General features: G+C 45.8%; 1 protein-coding gene across 5 annotated transcripts in view; it reads right to left on the reverse strand.

Annotated features, from left to right (window-relative positions):
- RBFOX1 (RNA binding fox-1 homolog 1) overlaps nt 1–25,758 on the reverse strand; it is a 2,058,026-nt gene that overhangs the window by 584,785 nt on the left and 1,447,483 nt on the right. For all 5 annotated transcript variants that reach the window (XM_036309606.1, XM_036309603.1, XM_036309602.1 and 2 more), the window contains one exon: nt 21,101–21,142. In XM_036309606.1, the coding sequence (XP_036165499.1) occupies nt 21,101–21,142 (42 nt within the window). The remainder of the gene's footprint in view (nt 1–21,100; nt 21,143–25,758) is intronic.

The raw sequence follows: 25,758 nt of genomic DNA on the forward strand, positions 1-25,758 counted from the left end.
ACACACCTATGTAATCACCACCCAGACCAAGAGTTGGAACATATCCAATATCACAGAGGTCTGCCTCCTGCCAAGCTGGCCAATGGTTATTTTTCTCTCTCATCTTCCTAGTGCTTTCCCCAACACAAGGCAAAGGCCCTTATGAGATAATTCCTCACTATGGCACTTTATTTGTCTTTATCCAGAGACTGAAACAGATGTGACACCGCCTCCACGTTCTGTGAGAATTTACAGCCTCTGACAAAGAAGGACTTTGCATTGCTCAATGTCTCCTTCTGTGCCTGGGGCTTGTGCACTGTGGGGCAAACACATAACACTGGTCCTGCTGGTGCAGGACTTGCCAAAGAAATGGCTGGGTGTTGTTTTATTTATGTAACTCCTTGTATTGATTTCAGAGAGATGAAGGGAGAGGGGGAAGAGATAGAAACATCCATGAGAGAGAAACATCTACTGGTCACCTCCTGCATGCCCCAAACTGGGGAGGAAGCCCAAAATGAGTATGTGCCCTGACCAGGAATCGAACCAGCAACCTCTTGGTGCATGGGAAGACACTCAACCAAGTGAGCCACGGGGACTGGGTACAGTGTGTGTGTTGTTTTAACTCTGCTGACCCAATGTCCACGCCTGCACTTCTTCCAGGGACACACAGTGGCCTTCTCTTAAGATAGCTCCTCAGAGCCACCCCGGCGTGCATGGCCCAGCCGGATGGAGCCAGGTGCAGGAGTGGGCTCGTGACCCTGGGCTTGGCCCGTGCACACAGGCAGTCCCTGGCCTTGGAGGTGGATGTAGAGATGGGAGGAGGAGCCAGCAAGTCTGGTTCTGATGCTACATCGGAGCTCCAACAGCTGTGCAATCTTGGGTGTGTCAGGGAACCGCCCCCCCGGCATCAGGGACACAAGATAATCTCCACACCACTGGCCTGCGGTCAGACTTAATGCGATAATAAGAGTAAAAGCATGAACTTACATAGCGTAAGCATTCAGGGAATCATATGCATTTATTAGTATCAATGCCAACAACAATAATAATTATTATTTTTACATTAAAGATGATACCCCTCTAATCTGGGAGCCCCTTGAAGGCAAGCATGCTGGCTCTTTTCTCAAGGTATATATGTATTTTCGAGGAACTGAGCAGGTCACGTTAGGATTTAGAACACAGATCATCCTTGCTTTCTCCATGCTCTGGTCCAAGAGGTGTGTGGAGCTCTCTGGAACTCAGAAAGCCTGGTTCCCAGGAAAAGATTCTCGTTCCCTAAGGACCAATGATGGTTCAACATCCCACAAGGCAGTGAATTACACCGCAGGGCCCCTGGTGCTGTGACCAAGGCAGTATGTGGCACAAATGTACAAGAATAAAGATTTCCTGCTATCATGGGGTGTATTGTGTCCCCCAAAACCATATGTTGGAATCCTAATGCCCAGTACCTTAGAAGGGGACCTTATTTGGAAATAGGGTCTTTATGGAAGTCATCAAGTTAAAATGAAGTTAATAGGGTGGGCAGAATCCAAAATGACTGGTATCCTAACTAAAGTGGGCGGGGGTGGGGGGGGGGAATTTGGACACAGACACAGATATTCACGGAGGGAAAACGTTGTGAAGACATGCAGCAAGGATGGCATCTGACTGGTGTGATGCATCTACAAACCGAGGAATGCCCAAGACCTGGAGGAGGGAAGGGCAGGCATACACCTGAAGCCAGGAGCAGCGAGGAAGAGTCCCCCCTAAAGCCACTGAAGAGTGTATGGCACTGCTGACACCTGGGTCCCAGACTTCTAGACCCAGAACTGGGAGACAGCAACCATCTATGGTTCGAAGCCACCCGGTCCCTGTGCATTGCTAAGACAGTCCCAGACACCGCCTCCTTATGAGGACATTAGCAAGAATGTCTGTGTGGTGGGTGAAAGAGCCATTTCACAAAGTCAAACCACGCCTGCCTTAGGCCACTTCCTCAGGAGATTCCCGAACCAGCTTTGCTGAGACTGTACCACCTTGTGCAGTGGGACATTAGGTGTTTTGGCCATTCAATGCCCTGGCTCCCTTTTTCTGCATAACAACGCTGACTTGAAATCCAAAGAGCACGGAAATATCAAAGCAGAAAGATACAGTCACCAGCCTCCTGCCCCATCCAAGGGAAGGACAGGAAGTGGTTCTGGCAGGTACAGGCAGGGACACCTGGAAAGCTGCTTGCCTGGATTGGGAGCGGTGGGCGTGCCTGGGCTGCAAGGTGGGGCCCAGTGTCACCTGGGAAACTCCGCAGCCCTCGCCTTCGCTGTCTCGCTTCTTGACTTAATGAGTTGAGCAAACAGTTTGGCTCCTCAAACCCACAATCTCAAGTTTCTTAAAAGTGGATGCAAAGTGGCTAATGGACTGGGAGAAATTGGTTGTAGCTGGAAGCACATTTCGAAAGTACATTTTGTTTATATTAAAACCTCATTTAAGTATCAGTTCAGAGGCAAGCTGCTAACAGGGCAAGTTTAATATGACTAATACTTGCACCATCTCAGAACATTCCATTTCCATTCACCCAAGAGATATAATTTTAAAAACATTTCGACCTCACTAATATGGTGAGATGCTACTAATACAGTACAAATTATAACAGGAAGATACAAACGCGATACTGAATATCTGCTGAGGACCTTAGTAGCACATCTGATCCAGGCACTGCTGGGATGACAGGTTGCAAATCCTCCCATTCCCCCGCACTGCCTCCCCATTAGACCATGTTTATGATGTTACAAATGGCACAGTTATTCACAGATTAATCTTTGAGACTTTCACCCTGGATGCTAATAAATGCACTGGCTTTGCCGCCTCCATGAACCTAAATTTCTCATTTTGGCTTTCTTGAGGAAATCCATCACATAAAACTCATTGCGGTTTGCAAAACAGCATTTACTTTGGTCAGTTAAACATAAAGATCACTGATGTTTTCTGAAGCTACTGGACTGATGCTACCTTGCCCACCGATGCCAACATCAGCCCTCACGGATTGTCTAAACAAGGACTAGCCTGATCGGGGGGACATGTGTGCCATGGGAAAGCCACTGTCTTAGAGGGAAAATCCCCCCAGAGCTCAAACTACACAGGCATAGAAGAGATTTCTGAGCAGAGGAGTATAGCTGCATCAGAACTCTGTGCAAGGCAAACCTCTGGGTTTTCTCCACTCAGCAGCCCTGCTCCAAGATCAGACTGGTGTCTGGCCCACCCCTCCCACCCATACCTACTAACAGTGCACACTTCCAAGCTGTTCTAGAAATGCAATGTGAGAAAATTGTTCAGACAGTAAGTGTTTAGCTAAAAGAACAACGAACAGCCTGTTTTCTGGTCTCAGCTGAACAAAAAACTATTATCCCCAGGGCTTTCAAGAGGTATATGAGTGGGCATATCAACCATGACATTGGAATGGGACTTTAGAATGGTGGATCCCTGATGTGATCCCTAATACCTACCACACCCTCTTGGTTGACAATGAGAAGGTGGCATTTAGAAGTGTTTACACTTTCTTTATGCTACTTCTACTGCTAGCAGTTAAAGAAAGGAACATGCTTTCAGGGCAGGGGGGTGGGGGGGTGGGGGGCGTGTTACACAGTTTATATAGCTGAGTGAAATAGGCAGGGTCTGTAGTATAGTTTTTGCATATTAAACATTTGAAAATATTCTACATTTCCACAAAGAGATTTGGTATCTACACTAATAAAAGACAAAGATGCTAATTGACCGTACCTTCACTACACTCACCAGCCAGTCAGAAGAGTATGCAAATTAACCCAACAAAGATGGTTGTTAAATTTGCATACTGCGGGCAGATCCCACTGCACAGGCATGATCCCGAGCCACTGCCTGCCCCAGCGCGGGATATGGGCCTGCCGTGTGCGGCCCAGGTGGGGGGGCGGGGGGTGGGTGGCAGTGCGATCCCGAGCTGCTGCCTGCCCCAGCGCGGGATCTGGGCCTACAGGGCGAGGTGGGTGGGGAGGGTGGCAGTGAGATCTGGAGCCGCCGCTCGCCCCAGCATGGGATCCCGGCCTCCCATGTGCGGCTCAGGGCAGGGGGTGGGGAGGGGGTGGACGGCAGCGAGATCCCCAGTGCTGGATCCGGACCTGCCGTGTGTGACCGGGGGAGATGGGGCAGGCACTGCGGGATTGGGTGTGCCATCTGCCACCAGGGGAGCAGGCCTAAGCCAACAGGTGGTTATCTCCGGAGGGGTCCTAGACTGTGAGAGGGCACAGGTTGGGTTGAGAGACACCCTCCCCCCCACCAGTGCACAAATTTTTGTGCACCGGGCTTCTAGTCCTATATAATAAATAACTAATATGATAATTAGACCAAACAGCCGAACAACCTTCCGAACATCCTTCCAGATGATCTTCCGGATGAAACTGGGGTTGTGAAGGCCAGCCAAAGCTGCAAGGGGTTGGGAGGGCTGAGCTCCTTGCTTGAATTTTGTGCATCATGCCTCTAGTATCCTATATTTTATGGACCATGTGACTCTTCTTTGTCTATCTTATTTTTCCATTTTTAACTAAGATTGCAGTTAAATCTAAATAACAACAACAACAACAAAAGCACAAGTGTGAAGATAAATAGCAACTGAAAATCTATAGTATGTGCATCATTTAAAATGAAGCAACAGATATTTAGTTTCAACAAATTATTTCTATGTAGAAATTCAAGCCCCAAATTTCTAGATTTTCAATTTATTTGTTTATTTATTTTTTTTTAATTTTGGTCTTTTAAAGAAAAGAAATAAATCTGGATAGTCATTTAAAACCTTTGTCTTTTTAAACATCAGTAACTACTTTTCCAATCATTATATATTCATGCTCAAAAATGTGTCCCAAAGGAACACAACAGCCAAGTTTTCCACTTCACAACCCTTTTGTAGAGTTCTATTTGGCAATCTTCAGTGCTTTAAAAAACTGTTAACTAAAACTAAAAGCCATTAACCTTTTAAAACTTGGGTCATCACAAAGCAGTGAAAGGCTTTACAGTTGGTGTGACCAGGAGAGGTGTGGCTCAGTTGGCTGGGCTTCCTCCTGCAGGTCAAGGGCACATGCCTGGGTTGCTGGTCATGGGCATGCAGGAGGCAGATCAATGTTTCTCTCTCTCCCCTTTTAACTTCCCTCTCTCTCTCTAAATATCAATAAACTATTCTTTAAAAAAAAGAAAAAAGAACTCTGCAATGTGATTAACCTCACAGCTTCAGTCTCATCAGTGAGACGCTTTCAATAACGTTGGAACTACATCTTCACTATCCTAGAGCCTGCCCTACGTCTCCTCTTCCCTTTGGTGACTCCCTTTGCCTCTCTTTGCCTATTCCTCCTTAATTCTCTTTGACTTCCCTCTGACACTGCTATCATTCCCACTCTCACCAGTTCCAATCCCGGAAGTTTGCACAGTGTTTCTGTGTCTTCCTCGCCTACACTCAGGTGGCAGACACATGCTGCACAGCAGATAGATCTTCATTCACTCTGCACACCTGTGGTTGTGAACAATCTCCTCATCACGTGCCAGGGTATGCTATTTCTTTCGTTTAGACAGCTTGTCTTTTCCTGTATTCTCTGGATGTACAGGTTGATGTTTTAATCAAATTTGCCAAGCTTGTGGCCATTATTTCCTCAAATATTTTTCTGTCCAATTTTCTATTTCTCCTCTCCTGTATTTGGAACTCCAATCACATGTATTTAAATGGCTCAATAATCCCCACAGATCATTGAGCCTTTGTTAATTTACTTCAAATATTTTATCTCCTCTGTTGTTCAGTTCTGTTGGTGGATTCTATCTAGCCAACTCCATGGCCCTTAAAGGCAAATGTTGACTTACTCTGCTTTAAAAAGTAAGATATGGACTTTTCTGGCGGTGTTTTCTAGATGCTTAATAGAAGCTTTAGAATAACAATTGCTCTGTAATGCCAAAGAACCCACATTTCTCAGGATGGAAGCTTTAGCTTAGCTAGTGAAGAACCTACTGAGTGTTCAACCACATGGGACTCACATTTTTCATGTTCATGAAGGTCTAGCCTGTTTGTTGGGAGTTAGTTGCTCTCAATGGGAAGCATAGCCAGAGGAAAACTTGACAACATGCCAGTCTGGGCACAACTGCAGGCACTATACGCTTCCCAAACTCCAAACTCCCAGGTTCCTGAACCGCTGCCCACCTCACCCCCTCCCCTACCCCAATCTCATCATCTCTGTTTTTTGCCAACCTTAATTATTTTGGTGTTTTATAGTTAGATTATAATTTTCCAATCTGCACCACCTGAGTAGCTGTGCATGGAAAATGGCTAAATCTCAACTCTTTAGTTTGAGGCAACTTTGGGGAAATATTCTGGGCAGGATACTCTTGGCTACTTAGAAAATTGTTTCCTAAGGCTGTGCTCCCAAATCACGTTATGCGAAGGGAGATGGCTCTGCTCTAGGATATCTAGGAGCAAATAAGCAAAACCAGGTTAATCAAAACCACTTAAACGTTAACTCTGCTCTCTTGAAAAGCGCTATGTTTAATTCAGACCTCTACAAAAACATACCTTTGGCTTAAATTTGTCAAACCACATATGCAACCAAGATCCAGGGTGCACAGCCATTGAGAATAACACTATAAACATTGCCTAAAATATCTAAATCTCTACATCGGTACCAGCAGAGTACTCTGTGCCTGTATCTGTTGAATGCTAGGCAGATGAGCTTTCAGAAATCATGGCTCTGTGCTTTCTATCCAGGAAGGTTTCCACATTCTTAAATGCAACCTGTAAATTAGAAATCACGTCAGGAGCAAATGCAAGCATACACACTGAAGCAGCAAATGCACTGGCCTCCTCAAACGTGAATGGGGCAGTGTCCTGCCCCAATTACCTTGTCAGCTTAACACAATTTTCCTAACTGCTGGGAAATGTCAGATGAGGGAAGATCAAACTCCTGCTGCTTTCAAATCTCTTCAATAATCCAAGACCTCCCTCCAGAATAGCAGTGATGTATTATAGAAGAGAAGAAGTAGAGGGGTGGGCCAACATATTTTCACATAAAAGCCAGCGTGATGGAAGACCTGCTGGTCAGAAAACCTTGCTAGATGGAGCTGCTAAACTATGGTGTTTCTCAAGATGGTGATGGGATGATTTCAGCATGGACTCCCTAGAAGCAGAGCTGGGGAAAATGCAAGTGCTAATTGCACATCTGACCTAAGGAAGCATCTTCAGAGGAATGGAAAAGTGAGGCACTATGGCAAATCGGCATTTAATCCTATGGTGGCACTCTGGGCGATGGTGTAGTACACGCCTCAGAGTTACCCCACCCAAAAGGTGAGGAAGCTAGGGTACTGATCTCCCAATCCCTGTCCATCCTGAGCAGAGTGCCTCCTCCAGGAGTCTCAAAGCTTCTGGCTTGCTCTGGGCATGAGTGGAATGCATCTCATAGCCAGAAAAAATAGCCCCTGTGAAGGGGTGCATCAGTGTTTTTAGTAAGTCATCTTTAGCCCACAGAGGTGGGCGAGGAGAGGAAGAGCCAGGGCTCCAAATGCTATAGCCATTCTCAGGAGATTTTAGAATCATTCATTCTAATTCATTCATTCATTCATTCATTCATTCATTCATTCATTCATTCATTCATGTGTGTTGTTCAACACTTAGGTGAAATATACATAACTATTGCTTAAATAATGTTTACATTTTCATTCTCTACTTTATTAACTTTGTGAGTAGAAACCAATAGAACAGGGAGATAATACAACAATACTAAAGGGTGAGTGCTTTTAAAGACACATCCCCCCCAGACTTTATTTGCCATTGCTGGACTTAACTTGGGAAGAACCGGATGCCAATGGGAACTGTGAAAGAAGAAGCTCAGACAGACACTGGTGGACCCTGTGCCACTGACGACCTTGGGCTAACTGGGGCTGTGGTTCTGGATGTGCTGGCCTCTGACTTTGGAAATGCTGTGTGAAAATGGAGGTTCCAAATCCAAGATCAGAGTAAACACACGCAGTGTACACATGCATAAGAATAAGGCCGCTTAGAGTAGGGTAGCTCATGAATAGGGTGAAAGGGTTTGGGGCCATGTGACTTTTGTCCACTGGTGTGAAACCTATGTACGTTGTGTTATGTAGCAAGCTGGATTTTGGAGATAGAATTAAGATTACGACCTTTAAATGGGGAGATTATCTTGGATTATCTGGGAGGACACAAGTTAATCACATGAATCCTGAAAAGCAGATGAGGAATGAACCAGAGAGATTCAATGAAAGAAGCAGGGTAGGGTCAATCCACCCTGGCTGGCTTTGGTGACATAAAAAAGACACAAGTTAAGGCATATGGTGGCCTCAGCTGCCAGCCAGCAAGGAAATGGAGATAGTTCTACAACCGCAGAGAAGTGAATTCTGCCAACCATCAGAATGAGCAAGAAATAGACTCTCCCCTAGAGCCCCCAGGAGAGCACAGCCCACCAGCACCCTGATTATAGCCCAGAGAGACCCAGGCTGGGCTTCTGACCCAAAGAACTGCAAGATAATACATTTGTGTTGTAGAAAACAATGGGCTTATGATAATTCACTTAGGACAGCAACAGAAAAGATAATCAACTAGATCTATTAAGTTTGGCTGCCTAGAAAGGCTCTGTTTAAATTAAACCTCCAAGACCACCTTCTGAGTTTTGTGAAGAGAAAACCTTTTCCAGTTGGCAGAGCCAGGCTCAGAGATAATGGACACATGAGTGCCACCCTCATCATACCTGGTGTAGACCTTCCAGGTGTTCCTTAAGCAACAGAAATGTATTTTATCATAATTTTGTAGGCTAAAAGTCTGAAATGAAGGTGTCAGCAGGGTTGGTTTCTTCTAAGGTACCTTCTCTTGACTTAACTATGGACATCTTTTCCTGTGCCCTCAGGTGGTCTTTCTTCTGGGTGCGTCTGTACCCTAATCACCTCTTTTTATAAAGACACCAGTCCTATTGGTTTAGGGACAACCATATGACCTCATGTTCCCTTAATTAGCTCAAGGCCCTGTCTCCTAAAACTGTCACATTTTGAGGTACTGGGAGTTAGGACTTGGACATGAATTTTGGGAGATGCAATTCAGCCCATAACAACAGGGTCATTCAGTATCTCTAGGGTGAGGCTAGGGCATCCAAAAGTCTTACCACTTAGGTTTGAGAAAAATGTCACTTTTCATGAACACTCTAGGGGGCCCCTTGGCAGGTACTGTGGAATGGATTACCTTCAGGATGTGTGATGAGCTTACACCGTCCCTCTTCTACCTGCAGGCACCTGGATGCCTCCTTGTGACCGAAAGGGACATTATCTTCCTTGTGCAGGGAAGGACAGGGCTCTGATTACCCCCAAGCACAAACCTCTATCCTCTTGCCTCGCAGGCTCATGATGACCCAAGAAACGGAGCATATGTCTGTAAAACACCCAGCCCTGCATGTGGCATAAGCAAGCAGTTTCCTTGCTTGGTCTGCAAATACACAGAAGCAGCAGGGAACCATTTTGGGGAAACAATACAAGAGGTGGCTTTTAGGAAACCTTTCCCAAACACTGCTCTGCAATTCTCCTGAAGTTTAGTATGTTAGCCCAGCCCACCAGCGAGGCTGCTTTAATCACAGGCCAAAGGAATGGACTCTAACATCAGCAGAAAAAAACAGGTCACTGGAAGGAAAGGAGATCACTCAAGGGAGGGAGGGACAACCAGGCTCAACTATAAGGAGGGGACTCAGGGGTTCTGGGTCCAGCCCTGGGAGCTACCTCCTCATTCAGTCTTTCCAGGATATCCCTGCGGAAAGTCACCAAATACCAGCTTGTTATGTGTTGTTTTTTTTCCCTATTGGGCATCCTTGCACTCAACCTCTGTTATGGTTTAAATGAGCGTGTCTCCCCAAAATTCATATATTAACCCCCAATGGGATGGTGTTTGGAGTTGGGTTTATGGGGGGTGATTAGGTCATGAGGGTGGAGCCCTCAGAAATGGGATCATTTCCCCATGGAAGAGAGACCCCCAGAACTCCCTCAATCTTCCACCAAGTGAAGGTATAACAAGACATCTACAGCCCAGAGGACCCTTACCAACCATTCTTCACCCTGATCTCACACTTTCCAGCTTCCAGGACTGTGAGAAAGACATCTCCACTGTGTACAAGTCACCCAGTGTGTGGTAATTTGCTATAGCATCCAGAAAGGACTAAGACAGCGTCCGAGGTCTCAGGGAGAGAATCCTGTTGGCCTGCCTTGGCCATATCCAGAGCCCTTGGCTTGATTAATCATCTCTCCAAGACTAAACACCTGAGACCTTGGAGTGCTGGCTAGCTCAGGGCAGGAGGGTTTGCTGACTGCCACAAAAAGCAAGCATATGTCCACTACCACACTATTCACCTCCACACACGCACAGCCTGGATAGGGTCCTTTCAGGCCACAGAGGAGGGTGGGTGGCCTTGCTGTCACAGTGAGACTTGCCTCTTTCTGTCCCCAAGTAAAGGACACTACAGGATGCCTATCTCCTGCTTGCCCCATTCCCCTTCCCTATCGAATCAGCTCCCCACCCCCACCCCCCTCTCCCATTGATATTTAGATCTCAGAAGAACAGAGCAGGAAGAAAAGTCTGTGCTGAGGCATCAGTCACAGAAATGAGGAGCGGCTATGACAAATTGAAATGTCAGCATTATTAGCCATTTTGCTTGAAGCTGAATGAAACCGACTTAATGATAAAACCAGAAATGGGGCAGATTGGCCCTGGAAAAGGAGTGTGATGACTCTGGATAATGGACTAAAATTAAAGCAAGAGGAAGGGAGAATGACTATGAGGCCAAGTGCCCTAAACGGGGTAATGGGCGTCTTCCCTGGAGAAAGTGTGGAAATTCCCGGGAGTCTCAGAGGAGGGCAAACAGTTAACATGCATGTGAGTTACAGGGCTCAGCTTCCAAGAGGAGGGAGGTGGCTACTCATGCCTTTCTTTATGTGACCAGGCTTCACGATCCATTTGGGGAAATTAAAATCTGTAACAAGTTGGCTGGTTTCCTGATCTGTTCTTCATCCTCATTAATTTAACAGCCTTGAAAATATTGGGGCACACGTAAGAGATGTAGAGGGGAGTGTGAAATGCCAGGTCTGGTGAAGACGACCTTCTTGTAAAACATGTTTGTTTGTGAATTTCTTGTCTTCGCAGGGGAGCTGTCCCTGGAGGTGTTTCTGGCGGTCTGAGTGTCTTCAGTGTCCACACGTGGAGAGCTAATTTCTGTGGGACATATCACGGTGCATGATTTTTGTTGTTCTTTGATGTGAGTCCAAGGCCTTTTTATTTTGAGTGATTTCTCTACTGATAGGAATCCCTCATCCTCCTTCCCACACAAACCTCATCCACATTTCAGAGGCTCCAGTAGAGATCAACCAGCCATGGCCCAGGGGCCAAACCTGGCCCACTGCCTGTTCTTATAAATAAGGTTTTATTGGAACCCAGCCTTGCTCATTCATTTTGCCTTTGGCTGTGTTAATATTACAGTGGCAGTCTTGAATGGTTGCGGGAGAAACCATACGGCCTGTGAGGCCTAAAACAGTCATTATCTGGACCTTGTATATCTCCCATCTACACTATCAGTCCTGGTTTTATTTATTTACTAGAGGCCCTGTGCACAAAAATTTGTGCACTCGGTGGGGGGGGGGAGGTGGAGGGGGCAGCCCTCAGCCTGGCCTGTGCTCTCTGGCAGTCTGGGACCCCTCAGGGGATGACCACCTGCTGGCTTAGGCCACTCCCCAGGGGATTGGGCCTAAGATGGCAATCAGATATCCCTCTGGCAGCCTGGCAGCCCTTGAGGGATGTCCACTTGCCAGTGGGGAGCAGGCGTAAACTGCAGTTGGACATCCTTAGCACTGCTGAGGAGGCAGGAGAGGCTCCCACCACCACCGCTGTACTGGCAGCCATCAGCCCTGGCTTGTGGCTGAGCAGAGCTCCTCCCATGTAAGAGAGCCCTGACCACCAGACGGCAGCTCCTGCATTGAGCGTCTGCCCCCTGGTGGTCAGTGTGTGTCATAGTGACCAGTCATTCCCAGTCCTTCTGCTGTTAGGGTCAGTTTGCATATTACCCTGTTACTATATAGGATAGAGGCCTGGTTCACGGGTGAGGCCGGCTGGTTTGCCCTGAAGGGTATCCTGGATCAGGGTGGGGGTCCCGCTTGGGTGCCTGGCCAGCCTGGATGAGGGGATGATGGCTCTTTGCAGCTGGTCACACCCCCTTCAGGGTGGGGGTCCCCACTGGGGTGCCTGGCCAGCCTGGGTGAGGGGCTGAGGGCCGTTTTCAGGCTGGCGGGTGACTGAAGCTCCCAACCTCTCCTTTTCTTCTTCTTCTTTTTTTTTTTTTTTTTTTTTTTTTTTTATTCTGGGATTTATTTACCTTCTATGGCTGTCACTGGAGCTGAGAGCCGGCTTTAGCTCTGAGGCTCGGCTCCAGCTCTGAGAACTCGGCTGCTGAAAGCAGATATCTGGGTTTGTTTGGCTTCTATAATTGCAACATAGTTGCTTAGAGTACAGCTCAGAGCTGGGCGGCGGCGGGCAGGGAACCTTGGCTTCATCCATCACTGGAGCAAGCAAGCCTCCTGTTCGCTTCAGCTGCCTGGCTGACGGCCACCATCTTGGTTGGCAGTTAATTTGCATATCACCCTGATTAGCCAATGGGAAGCATGTTGGAGGTATGGTTAATTGCCATGTTTGTCTATTATTAGACAGGATTTGTTTGTTTATTTATTTTGATTGATTTCAGAGAGGAAGAGAGAGGGAAAGAGAGATATAAACATCAATGATGAGAGAGAATCATTGATCAGCTGCCTCCTGCACACCCCCTACTCGGGATGGAGCCCCCAACCCGGGCATGTGCCCTGACCAGGAATCAAACATGTGACCTCCTGGTTCATAGTTTGATGTTCAACCACTGAGCCATACCAATGGGACAGTTCTGGTTTTATTTGAAGTGGAATGAGCATTTCAAGTTCTATCTGAAAGGGTTCTCCTGCAGATTACCCCTCTTCCAAGGTTTCTGAGGGTTCATTTTTCCCCTAACATTTTACAGTCCTCTCACTCACAACTCATCAAAATAATATTTAAGACTTGCTTTCATAAGATGTTTCCAAAGAATTAACTTAGTTTTCATAGAAACAGCTCTCATTCTCACTGAGCTCATTTTTTCATCAGTTTCCATAATATTCCACTAAATAATGTAATTATAACAACAAATGCAGCTGGCAGGGGCAGGTCTGGGAATGCATGCCACTGATTCTTGGCAAGCAGGCCCCTCAAGGAGTGAAGGCAAAGGTAAGGCTACAAAGCAGCCACTTCCAATGATGCCATGGGCATCTGTCAATGTTTTATAAAAGGACTGAGCAGTATGTGTGAATCTGGTAAATGTGCTAAGTGGAGGCTGATTAGGTAAACTTCTTCCATCCACAACCTTACACAAAGCATCTCTCATTTAATATATCAGTTTCATGTGTAGAGTTTTCTCATGGTTATTTGACAGGTGCGCACTTTTTCCAATAGCTGCGGTTTGCCGACCACTGGCTAAGGTATAGGACAGTGGTTCTCAACCTTGGCTGCACATTAGAATCACCTGGGAATCTTTTTAAAATCCTGATTTCTGGGCTTCATCCTCCGGAAATTCTGTTTCTTTGTTACTAATGTTGTGCCCCCACCCCATAACAAAGAAACAGAATTTCCGGAGGATGAGGCCCAGAAATCAGGATTTTAAAAAGATTCCCAGGTGATTCTAATGTGCAGCCAAGGTTAAGAACCACTGGTAGAGGAGAACAGGGACCATGTACCAATATATCTCAGCTACCTAGCACAGTGACTAGCATATGGTTCCTGACCAAAACTATGGCAGGGCCTGGCTGGTGTTGCTCAGTGGATTGAGCCTAGTCCCACAAACCAAGAGGTCGCCTGTTTGATTCCCAGGAAGGGCACAGGTCATGGTTGCAGGTTCAGCCCCTAGTAAGGGGCATGCAGGAGGCAGCTGATCAATGTTTCACTCTCATCGGTGTGATGTGTGTATCTCTCTCTCCCTCTCCCTTCCTTTCTCTCTAAAATCAATAAAAAACATATTGAAAAACGACTCTGGCAGGAACTCCTACAGCCTAAAACTGTGGTCCATACAACATGTGAGGTCTGGCCAAAGACTGGGCACTTACATTTCTTTCCCTGCTGTCCTAAGAGCATCGGGAAAGTGTTGGGCAGTAGAAAGGTGGGGGGATAAGAGGCAGGGAAAGGTATCTCCAATTCTGAGAGCTCACTTCCAAGGCAGTTGGAAAGTTTCATTATCTGATGTTTGGATGAAGGCAATGGGTTTAAGCCAAGAAGATCATTAGCATTTGCATTCTGCAATCCACATCACTCTTGTATCTAGCAGAAATGAGAAACTCATTTCTAACTGGCAAATTAAATATTGATAATGCAGATCTGCTCTGCAACATCTTTCACACGCCCGCACCAGAGTTTCAGTGTTTCTAAAACTTCTGTCATTTGCATTACAGTGTCTGGATTTCTGTCATAACTGCGGGCGATCTGTAACATTATGAAGTTAATACTTATCTTTAAAGCAACTCATTTTTTAAAATATATTTTATTGATATTTTACAAAGAGGAAGGGAGAGAGATAGAGAGTTAGAAACATCAATGAGAGAGAAACATGGATCAGCTGCCTCCTGCACACCTCCTACTGGGGATGTGCCCACAACTAAGGTACATGCCCTTGACCAGAATTGAACCTGGGACCTTTCAGTCAGCAGGCCAACGCTCTATCCACTGAGCCAAACCAGTTAGGGGTAAGGCACCTCATTTTTAACCTACATACTAGTAGATGTAGGAAACTTTGCCAGGGAAACATTGCACTCTAAATGGAAAACAAGTTTAAATCATCAAAAATAAAAGTTGAGGGGTCAAAAAAACATTAATAGGTAACAATTATTAAAAACCTTTTCTACACCAGATGCTGTTCTAACAACCTCATACACATTATTTCAATCTTGGTTCACATATGCATACACACACAACTATTGAAATACTTGCAATCATTATCTGCATTAAACATAGGGGATATTGAGGCACAGAGGGTTGAAGTAACAGGCACAAGGACAATTGCAGAATCTAGATTTTATCTCAGGAGGCCTAGCCCCCGGCCCCTTCTTCTTCACTACTGCACTTCGCAAACAATGTTTCTAAAGTGGAGTTAGATGCTTTGGCTGCTGCAGGCTCTAAGCCCCAGGCACACTCCCATTTGGCTAAAAAGAGAGCTTAGAAATTCTTAGAGACTTGTTAAAGGGACCTTACTTTAAACTCGAAAAAAAAAATTAGGAAAGAATTGGAAAGGGAATAAATAACCTTCCAATTGATTCACCCTTTCATCATGACTTGAGTTTACCTCCTAAAAGCCGTGAGTACCACAGGGTCAGTGTCTTACACTTCGGGAAATGCTGAGCTACACGTTGGTGTACCACACCCATTTCCCATGATCCTTTGCTCAGCTCTGCACTCAGGTTTGGAGGGTACAGGGGCATCCTTGGGGATATTTACTGGCACTGGATTTTTGCCTGATAATTGAGTTCTCTCTCAAGAGTTGGCCCTGGGCAACTAGGTTTATTTAAATTGTTTCCCTGAGCCCAGCTGACTGGACCAGAGCAAACCACTGACCCCAGCTGGGCCCATCGGATCCTTGCCCGGGAATCTGTAATCAGGATGCACCAACAGTTAGTCTTGCCCCTGCGGGACTGACACAGCATGAATCTTAGGAGCTGGAAGGGGGCGTGTGCACAGAAATGTAAAGAGAGCCTTTCTCAAGAGAATGAATCCTGAGTGGCCTCACAAGGAGAAATAAAGACGGGGATGAGGAAGAAGTGCCTGTGTCTGACAGCTCTCTGAGTCTGACTGCCTGGGAGGCCTGGTGCATGCTGCCTTTTCTGCTTAGGCTAGCCCGAATCAGTCCTTCGTATTGGCTTCATTAAGGTAGAGGCGGGTGTGTTTTTTCCCTGAGCAAACCACCCCCACCAACTACAGAACCTGCTTTGGAAACTGCTTTTCAGTGTGGGGAGTTGGGTGGGGGCCATCCGCCCTGACTGCCTGTTTTCAGTTGTTCGTGTGGCATTCTCCCCAGTGGCTCTCTCATGCCTCTCCCCTCCTGTTAGGAGCACCCCTTTAGAAGTGCTCTCTGTAAGTCATTTCATCCAATCAATAGTCCTCTGAGAAAAATGTCCCCATTTTGAACATTGGCATGTGGAGCGTTGCAAAACTAGGTAGCGTTAGAACTAAGACCGGAACCCGAGTCTATACCAGAGCTCCTGACCACCTCTAACTGCCCCTCATACTATGCTGCCTCCCAAGGGATCCACTGGCCACAGTGTTGATGAGAACTGTGGTCCAGGAACCGATTCTAACCCACCGGAGAGCCAAGTCTTCGCCTGCTGAGTAATAGCAGTGTTCTGACCAAAGTTGCTAAACAGCCCCCAAAACATCTGGTACTCTCAGCACGAGGTCCTTTTGCAACCAAACATTCTACAGGAATGCTAACAAGAGCGGTCCTTTGGTCCCTGCCCTAGAAGCACACCATCTTTCCAATTGGTAGGTTGCCAAGGGAGACAAGGGCTACGGAGGCCATGCCATTTCTCTCTTACTTGTTTATTTGTACAGTTTTCAGTTCTGGATGCCAAAGAGGTCAATGTTGACGGTTGGGCCATGGCAACTGTACAACTAGCACTGCCCACACCTGTCAGCGGAGATCTTGGGAACCACTGGTCAACGCAACCCATGGAATCAGAGGCACTTCATGGACAGATTTCACGGTGAGCTCTGTGGACCATCTCTCCAATGGAATCCAGTTACAATTTCAAGGCAAGCTCAGAGCTGGCTCAGTCTACTACAGACTGAGTAAACTCGAGATGAACAAATGTTCAAGTTTTTGTTGTTCTCTACTTTGCTCATTGAGGTCATGAGCAATCCCAACAGCCTTCTGAGACAGGTGAATCATTGTTAGGAGGAACTGGCTGGTGCCCTTCTCTTGGGAAGGGTAGGGTCTAGGAAGCTCCCGGACAGCCTCTCTGGGGCTGAGCTGGGGTCTGCCGTGAGGTGCTTCCTGCCTGCTGTCTATCCGGGAGGCAGAGAGGAAACTAGCAAAGACAGCATCTAGGATGCCTCCAAAGAGCAAGAGGAGAAACACACACAGAGAGAGCGAAGCTGGGCAAAGTGTCAGTGAGGACTGGCGGATGGGATCTGTGAGACAGAAAATTAGCAGAGAAAACACCTACTGCAAATTCACAAGCAGAGTCCAGACACTTGCTGAGGCTTTATTTGGAGTCCCCACAGTCATGCATTCGGGATGGAGGGACCACGTAAAAGCGTTGGCAGGAAACCAACACCATGAGTGACGTAGAGGGCCCGTGCGGATGCTTCTGTCGCTCTCTATTGGGTAACTCCCCCACATACATTCTCCTCTTCCTCCTGTTTCAGCAAGTCCTGGTTTGGTTCGGGTGACAGTGTGCCTGTCCCTGGAAATAAAATATGGCTGCTGTGGCCAATCACTGAGATCCCCAGTCTGTGGGAATGATTAGCGTACATTTTGGCCAATGAAATCTAGGAAAACATCTTCAGAGAAGGTTTCTGGGAATGACTTTTCTCCAACAACACACAAGAACTATGAGGAAAACCTCCTCTGCCGTATCCCTCCTGCTGAGAGTGTTGTCATGTGAGCACATGAAGCTTCTTCCTCTGGGAAGAAGGAAAGAAAGGCCAGGAGAAGCACAAAGATTCCAAACCTCGGCCTGGCTACCAAGACTTCCCAAAATCAACTTGGCCGTGGGAGGTGATGAAATGCTTTTATCTCTTATATAACACTTAGCTTTTCCATAACTTGCAGACTATATCATTCTAACTGAAAAAAAAAAAAAAAAAAAAAAAAAAAAAAAAACCTGATAAAATTTTCAAGAGTATTTCTCAGAGAATGCTCTGGATGCAAAAAAGTGTTCTGTGATCAGATGAGTTTGCAGGAAATTGTGCATTAGAGCCATCTCTCTGCATTTCACTTTTGCACATTAAAGGCTCTGAGAAGTCCTGCATTTAAAAAACAAAACAAAACAAAACAAAACAAACAAAAAAAAACAGCACAGTTTGACTGTCTTTAACTTTGTACTTCCTGAAAATTAATTAATCAGAAAAATCCAGTTTTAGATGTTAAAATAGAAGAAATGTCCATTTGGGAAAAAAATTAATTTTGAATTTGTGAAAAAATTGGACCAAGTAAAGGAGAAAAAGAAAGGAGAGCAGTAGGAGCAGGTCTTGGCTTTGCCAATCCCTATGCAGTGTCCACCTGCACAAAAGATGCAGGAGCAGTTGCATCTTTCTGCATCCTTTTCTGTTCCCAGAAGGCCAAGAAAAAGGGATGCCTTTTACAAATACCCACTTAAATTCTGACAACCTAAAAGAATGTACGAAGGGAGGAATATAAGCTTGGCAACATGACCATGGTCCAATCATATTGTAGACAAATCAGGAAATGCAGTGTGATTGCTGTATTTAACACATGTTTTAAGAAGTGTGGCCGACAGACGCCCTTCAATGATATGGGCAACTAAACAGATACCCACTGTTCTCCCAGTGTCTCTCTTTCTAAGAAAAATATAATGATATTAAGGAAAATGCATTTTATTGAGGTGGCCACGTATTAGCATTTCAGATCAGAACTAAATTTCTTTCAATCTGCAACCTCCAAAAAAATGTCTCCTTAAAAAACATCACATTGATCAAGAGAGTTTGTTTGCTTTTTCGCAGCTAGAAGAGGGGCTGAGTATACGCAGAATACAGGAAGAAAAGGAGGGAGAGAAGAAAGGCAGGAGGCCAAAGAGAGAGATAGAAGAACAGGGAAGGATGGAACAGAGAACATATCCATAGCCCCACTGGTGTGGCTCAGGGGTTGAGTGTGGACTTATGAACCATGAGATCATGGTTCCATTCCGGGTCAGGGCACATGCCAGGGTTTCAGGCTGGTTCCCTGGTTGGTGGTGTGCAGGAGGCAGCCGATCAATGATTCTCTCTCATCATTGATGTTTCTATCTCTCTCCCCCTCTCCTTTCCTCTCCGAAGTCAATAAAAACATATATTTTTTTTTTAAAAAAGAAAATACCCACAGATGAGGCATAGGTGTCAAGGGAGAGGCAGCACATTAGGACATTGCTGTCTCCCAGGAAGGGACTGGAAATGGAGGATCGAGTGAGTGGAAAGGGAAACCCTCACTACACCCCCTTAGGTATCGGTTACATGTGAACCACATACATCTGTATTCCTTTTATTTAAGTGTGTCATCTATTCATTCAAAACATAAATTAGTTTAAGATGTTTAAAAAAAAATGAAAAAGCCTGCCACAGCAACACAGACAGAACACCACTTCTTGCTCTCAGCGATGGGCTTGTACGGGGCTTTCAGAGTCGCCCTTTGCACTAAACTATACGACCCGTTACATGGAACCACCACCTGAATTTATTTCACATCATGGGAAGGGCTCTGTTCTCACTCCCAAACCACAGCCCTGTTGACAATGCCCTCATCGGTGCAAAATAATAAGCCCCTCAAACTGGACTCAAGCCCTTCCCTACCTCCCTGTCTGGGATGTGCCAGCCCGGTCTCATTTGTAACAGAGATTTTGAAATGATCCTAATGTCGCCAAATGTAGCAGGGACTCCTGGAGACGAAGCACACATCCTCTTGACCTAGTTCTGGCCACCGTCCCCATTCAAACAGGAAGAGAAAGCTGAAGTGGGGATACATTATTTACTAGGAAGAACCAGTGATTCAGACGGCAGGGGGAAAGCAATGAGAGAGATCGGGAAAGCTTAACCCATCGTGCAGGCTGCTTCATGAAGGCGTCATAGCTGATGTAGGCACAGGTGGGACATGGCGGGAGATGAGAAGTTACTAAAGAGGACCATGCTGGGGGACCATGTAAAAAAAACACGCATCAAAGGAAAAAATCCTCACGTCACTTTCTCGGCTCCGTGCCACTGGATTCTGCGGTTTGTGATGTTTGTTAGATGGAAGGATCTCACAGACCTGACACCGATAGCAACTGTGGATGGAAACAACGCTACTAGGAGCCATTGTCATCTCAAGACGGGCCCTGAGTGAGTGCCCGGGAAAGTGACAGTGATGTTAGGGTTATTGAGCACATTGTCCTCATGTGCTGGATCCCTTTGAGCACAATGGTTCCCCTGACCCCACACCACACTGCTGTCGCTTTAAAAGCAGCAGATCCCCCTCATTTTCATAATAATGTGGAGACAGGACCATGAGGCCTGTGGTCCAGTACAAACTGCCAACAACCATCAGTGACATGAAAGCTGGGCTAATTATGACTTCGAGCTCATCCATCCAAACCATGAATGCATTTACAAACACACACAAATGGGGATGTCCCATCCTGATATTTCTTGATAGACCGCACCTGTGCCAAGAAGGCCATCAATACAACCCCATGGAAGCAGCCCGGTGTCCCCCAGCTCCATCTAGAAACCAACCATTCTCTCTTTGCATCTAGCACATCTGAACGCTGAGAGAGCTTCATTTTCAAGAAGGTAAATCACATATGACGCTTTAAAGTCTGTCTCTTTCTCCTTTATGCACAAATGCCACAAAACTAAACGGTCTCTGGGGGAGATGCATTCCCCTAGAACATGCCCTTGACATCTGAGGGGCTCACCCACCCCAGGTCACAGCGAGGGGGCCTTTTAGCCAGTCAGCACACAGCCTGGTAGTCACGTTAGAAGGCAGCAAGACATCCTTTTGACCTTTGTTATGACTTAGGCCTCCTGTTGTACATAAAACGAGTACAATGATGTCAAACGAATTCGAGAAGAGAAGTATTTATTGCTGAATCTAAATCAAAAAATCCATATCTGCTATAATGGCACTTCAAAAGGAGATATACTGTATTTACCAGCCCAATCAATACCAAATTAGCTGGGATAAATATTTTCAACACTACCAGGCTGTGGACGGAGCCCACTCTTTAGAACCCCGTGTCTTGGGAGAGACAAGGACATTTTTGCTTATCACACAGAAACGGAAAGCAGGAAGTGTTCACACGCAGGTGCACCTACCCTTAGCTGCTCTCTGTCACAATTCATCTGCTGCCTTGAAACCTACAAAGAAAAGGAAAAGAGGGGGTGGAAATCAGAAGGTTCTGCATGAAAACAACATGAAAGGGAAAAAGGAAGTTGCTTCTAATCACTCGGCTTAAAGCAAACCCAGGATTAATTAATTGCCTATTTACATTTTTCATTAGAACTATTTTTTTTTTTCTGTAAGCTTCAGTTGGCGTTTCGATTGTGTGATCCAGAAACAATTAGGAGGAGCTGGTCTTGGAGGTCATGAGGAAAGAGGTCCAAGGCGAAAGCTGGCCGGGGCAAAGGCTCCCTCTTGGCATGCTCCCCCTCCCCCTCCCCCACTCCACCTTGCCCTGTCTACCAGGTTCAGGCATCCTTCCCTGAGGCCCGTTCAAGGTGGTTGGGAATAGTCACTGGGCGTCACACAGTGTCTTCTCTGATGTTAAGGGCCAGTAGTGTCACCTACGTGTCTTGGCAACTGGGTTACATTTTACGCTCCAGTTCTAAACACATGGTAATAAGCCCCCATGGGACTGCCTTGGGGATGATTCTGAGCTCAGTGCTCATACCAGAAAGAGCCTGATCGATCGGTGATATCTTCCCTCTGCTCAAAGAGGAGAATGTGGGATATCCACACCATGCATCGCTAACCTTGCCCTACCAAAGCCTGCTTCTACAAATCTAAAAGGCTTCTCTGGGGTGACCATGTAATTGATTGTTCCAACAGGAGAATGTGTGTGAGTGGGAGGAGTGGGTGGGCTGTTGCTTGTGCCAGCGACAGCATATGTGGAGTGGGGATGACAAAGCAAGCAGGAGCATATGGGCACGCTGCCTCTGTGGGGACTGCGGACTCTACCGTCCACTCAAACAGTGAGGCTGAACTAAATCTCAGGGCTGCATGCACAGTGTGTTCTGTGTGTTTCTGGTATTTTCTTAACCGATGAAGCCACCCCTGACTCGGAGCACCTGACAGTACATTGCAAGTGTTTGAAACTTTTACTAAAGGATAAGAAGGTCTTGGAACTGACTTCTGATGTATATTTTATATATTTTGGAAGGAACGTTTCTTTTTGTTTCACCATCTTTCAAACAAAAACAAAAACAGGAATCTTTACTGAGGATGTGCCAGAGCCCCCCGTCTATAAGCCAGTGTTCTTCCATGTGCCCTTGAACCCAGAAAGATCACCTTCCAGAACAGCTCCCAAGAACATAAGCAGGGATACACAACACATGTTTCTTTACATGGCAGTTCCCCACAGCATTACTTAGGGAAAAAAAAGCATTGTAAGTGCGACAGTATAGAAATGGGAGCACTGGCCATCAATGACAGCGTACTGATTTGATGGCATCAAGCACAGCATTGGGAACCATGGCTTTGAAATATACTCAAAAGGCACTATTTAGCTTGTTATTTTAAAGAAGCAACAAAGGTGCACAGATGTTATGATTCCTGTTTTATTTTATAAATACAATTCAAACAGATCATAAAAGAGAGGAAGAAAGAACAAGCGAAAAAGACTGGGAGGAAATATATCAAAATATTAAAAAAATAAATGAGTACAGTTCTGTAAATGTACAACACACACACACACACACACACACACACACACACACTGGATTATACATTTGAAATAGGTGACTTCATGATATGCTAATTCTATTTCTGCAAACTGTTAGAAAGTGAAGCAGGGCAAATCCATACAGATAACTGGTTGCCGTGGGATTTGGGGGGAGGCAGGGGGGGAGAAACATGGAGAGACTACTTCCTGGGTTTGGAGTTTCCATTGGGGATGATGGAAGAGCTCTCAATCTAGGCAGGGATGCTTGCACAATATTATAAATGTATTTAACACCCCTATATTGTACAGTTTCAACTGGCGAGAATGGTACATTTCATTCTCTGTTTCTTTCCCCACAATAATACAAACAAAGTGGGCGATGAGGTTCTGATCCTGGGTACCATGGGATGAGCACACCTCACCCCGCCTCTCCCACTCAGAGCAACGATGAATCCTGGATGGGCGGCAGGGAGCAGCCACCTGAGGTCTGTGAAGAGCCCCCAGCAGCAGGTGGACTGAGGAAGAAGACCAGGATTCAAAGTCCCACCAGACAAGATCCAAACCACCCGCCCCTCCCAGGACCTCCTGGCATCCACATACAGAGCCACCACCAGGCCCTGAGGGGGAGATCCTCCTCTGTGGACCCGGGAGGTGGGCAAACTCCCTTCGGTCTCTCTCTCTGCCCTCTGCCCACTTAGCCCAGTTGCAGAAGCACGTGAGCAGGGGAAAGCACCAGCTTTCTGGGTAACAGACAGAAAAGCCGAGTGTTGGGAAAGCAACGATGTTTTGAGGACCTTGGAGAGGGAAGAGTTTGGGCAAATGACCCGGTGTAGAGCTTCTGTGAACTCCACACTCAGCCCTGAGTCACATGTAACCAAACAGAGAGCACAGAGCATGAGAACTGGGCTGCTCAGAGCACTGCTGAGGCCCAAAGATAAAAAAAAAACAAACAAACATACAGTGCGACTGAAACTTCATGGCCACACTCAAGGGGCCAGAGCTGCATGTGGCTCGCGAGCCGCAGTTTGCTCACCACCGCCCTAGAGAAACCGCTTAAAAAATACAGAAAGTGAGCCCTGGCTGGTATTGCTCAGTGGCTAAAGCACCCCAGGTTTGATTCCCAGTCAGGGCACATGCCCAGGCTTGATTCCCAGTAGGGGGCATGCGGGAGGCAGCTGATCAGTGATCCTCTCTTATCACTGATGTTTCTATCTCTCTCTCCCTCTCCCTTCCTCTCTAAAATCAATAAACATCTTTTAAAAAAGTGATATACCCAAAACAAATGATGTTGAGTAACTGGATGTGTGTATGCAGAAAATAAACAAAACCACACACCTTGACCTCAACCTCACACTTAATACAATAATTAACTCAAAACGGTTCATGTTTCTAATTGTAAAATATGAAACTTAACGAGAGATGCAATTAAAGAGTTGTGGGGGGGGCAATATTGCTTTCTTAATGCTTTTCTGTAGCTTCAAAAGTATCCTTTATGTCACGCAGGGCATTTATAGTTGGAAAATATTTTAATATCGGTGCCTTGCAGAAATATAGGTGTTTTAAAATGATACTGTGATAGTAATAGCTCTCATGTTCATTACATAAATAAAACGCTTTATGTAATAACAGGATGAATATGTTTAACATCTGTCTTTGAAAATCACAAGGGCTGCCAGACTCACTGAGCACAATAACATTTAAAGAAACAGGTAAACTTCCGCCCTAAGCCATGTGCAGTGAAGCCATCTATAATGTTCCTATTTCAAAGTCTATCGATTGCAAAATTCAACGGTAGCCATGGAAATAGCTATGTTGTCCTACAAATAAAGCTGATTAGCAAAAATGGGATTTGAAGATAATAATAAAAGGCCATCTGAGTCATCTTTATAGTGGACATTCGTGGGTTTGGTTTGTTTGTTGGAGTTTTTATGAGTTTTTATTTCTTTTATTTTTATCAAATTTATTGGGGTGACATTGGTTCATAAAATTATATAGGTGTTTTGGGTGTACAATTCTATAATACATCATCTGTATAGTGCATTGTGTGTCCTATGTAGATTGACGGAAGTTAAGTACTATGTGTGTTGTAATCCTACACAGAATCCCATATTGTTTGGCCTATATTCTCGCAATAATATCTCGCTTCTCCTTTCGGGTCATGTATCTGTCCAATGCCATAAATTCTTTGTGAATTGGATATCATCACTACCATACTCCACTTACTGCCTAATAGCGCCTCACCTGCCATTACCTCAGTAACACACCCTTCTCAGTAAGGTGACCAGCGACCCCTTCCTCTTCAACTAGTGATCCCCACCCAGCAAGCAGCCAGCTGTGCAAGATGGCGAGTCCCATTATGAGTCTGTCTTTGTGTTTCACACAACCGTCCCTGTAAGATGCCCTAATGCTCTGGGGGCTCGCTAAGTGATTGCTAGACCTACTGAGGCTCCTGCAAACATTTCCCCTTAAGCACCTGGGAGAAGTTCGGAGAGAAAAAGACACCTGCTGCTCCGTATCCTTTGCTATGAAGAAAGGCCCTTCTGCACACGCTTTAAAAGGAGCCCTGGAACATGGCGAATATGTACACTTTACTAAATGTCATTTCATTTGGAACTAACATGAGATATATATTTTTTTCTCCCATGGAAGTTATACACAAGCCCATGTTTTTATAGCCTAAATGAAAAAGAGAAAGTGGGAGGTCTGATGCTGCTCCTTTAAGATGCTCCCAGAGAATCAAATACCACTCTCCATAGGGCTGCCAAGTAAGCACTTATGAAAGGTTAGGAACTGAAGCAATAAACTTCAGCAGGAGACCCTTTGCTTTCCTGGTTGAACGGGATATTTAATAGCGGGGATTCATCTTCCCCCACCTCCTATCTTCATGTAGCCAACAGGGCCGAAGACTCTTTCCCAGACTCAGCCTTTTTCATCTGCTCCTGACTTTGAGCTCTCTCTTATCAGTCCTTCCCTATTACCAGTCTGATTTCCCCTCCCACACATCAGACTAGATCTGCAAGGGAAAGGACTGAATCTTACTCGGCTTTTTTTTTTCTAGAGATTAAAACAATGTTTGGAAACCATTTATTTTGT

Source organism: Myotis myotis, unplaced genomic scaffold (genome assembly GCF_014108235.1).
Source record: "Myotis myotis isolate mMyoMyo1 unplaced genomic scaffold, mMyoMyo1.p scaffold_m19_p_5, whole genome shotgun sequence".
Lineage (NCBI taxonomy): Eukaryota > Metazoa > Chordata > Mammalia > Chiroptera > Vespertilionidae > Myotis > Myotis myotis.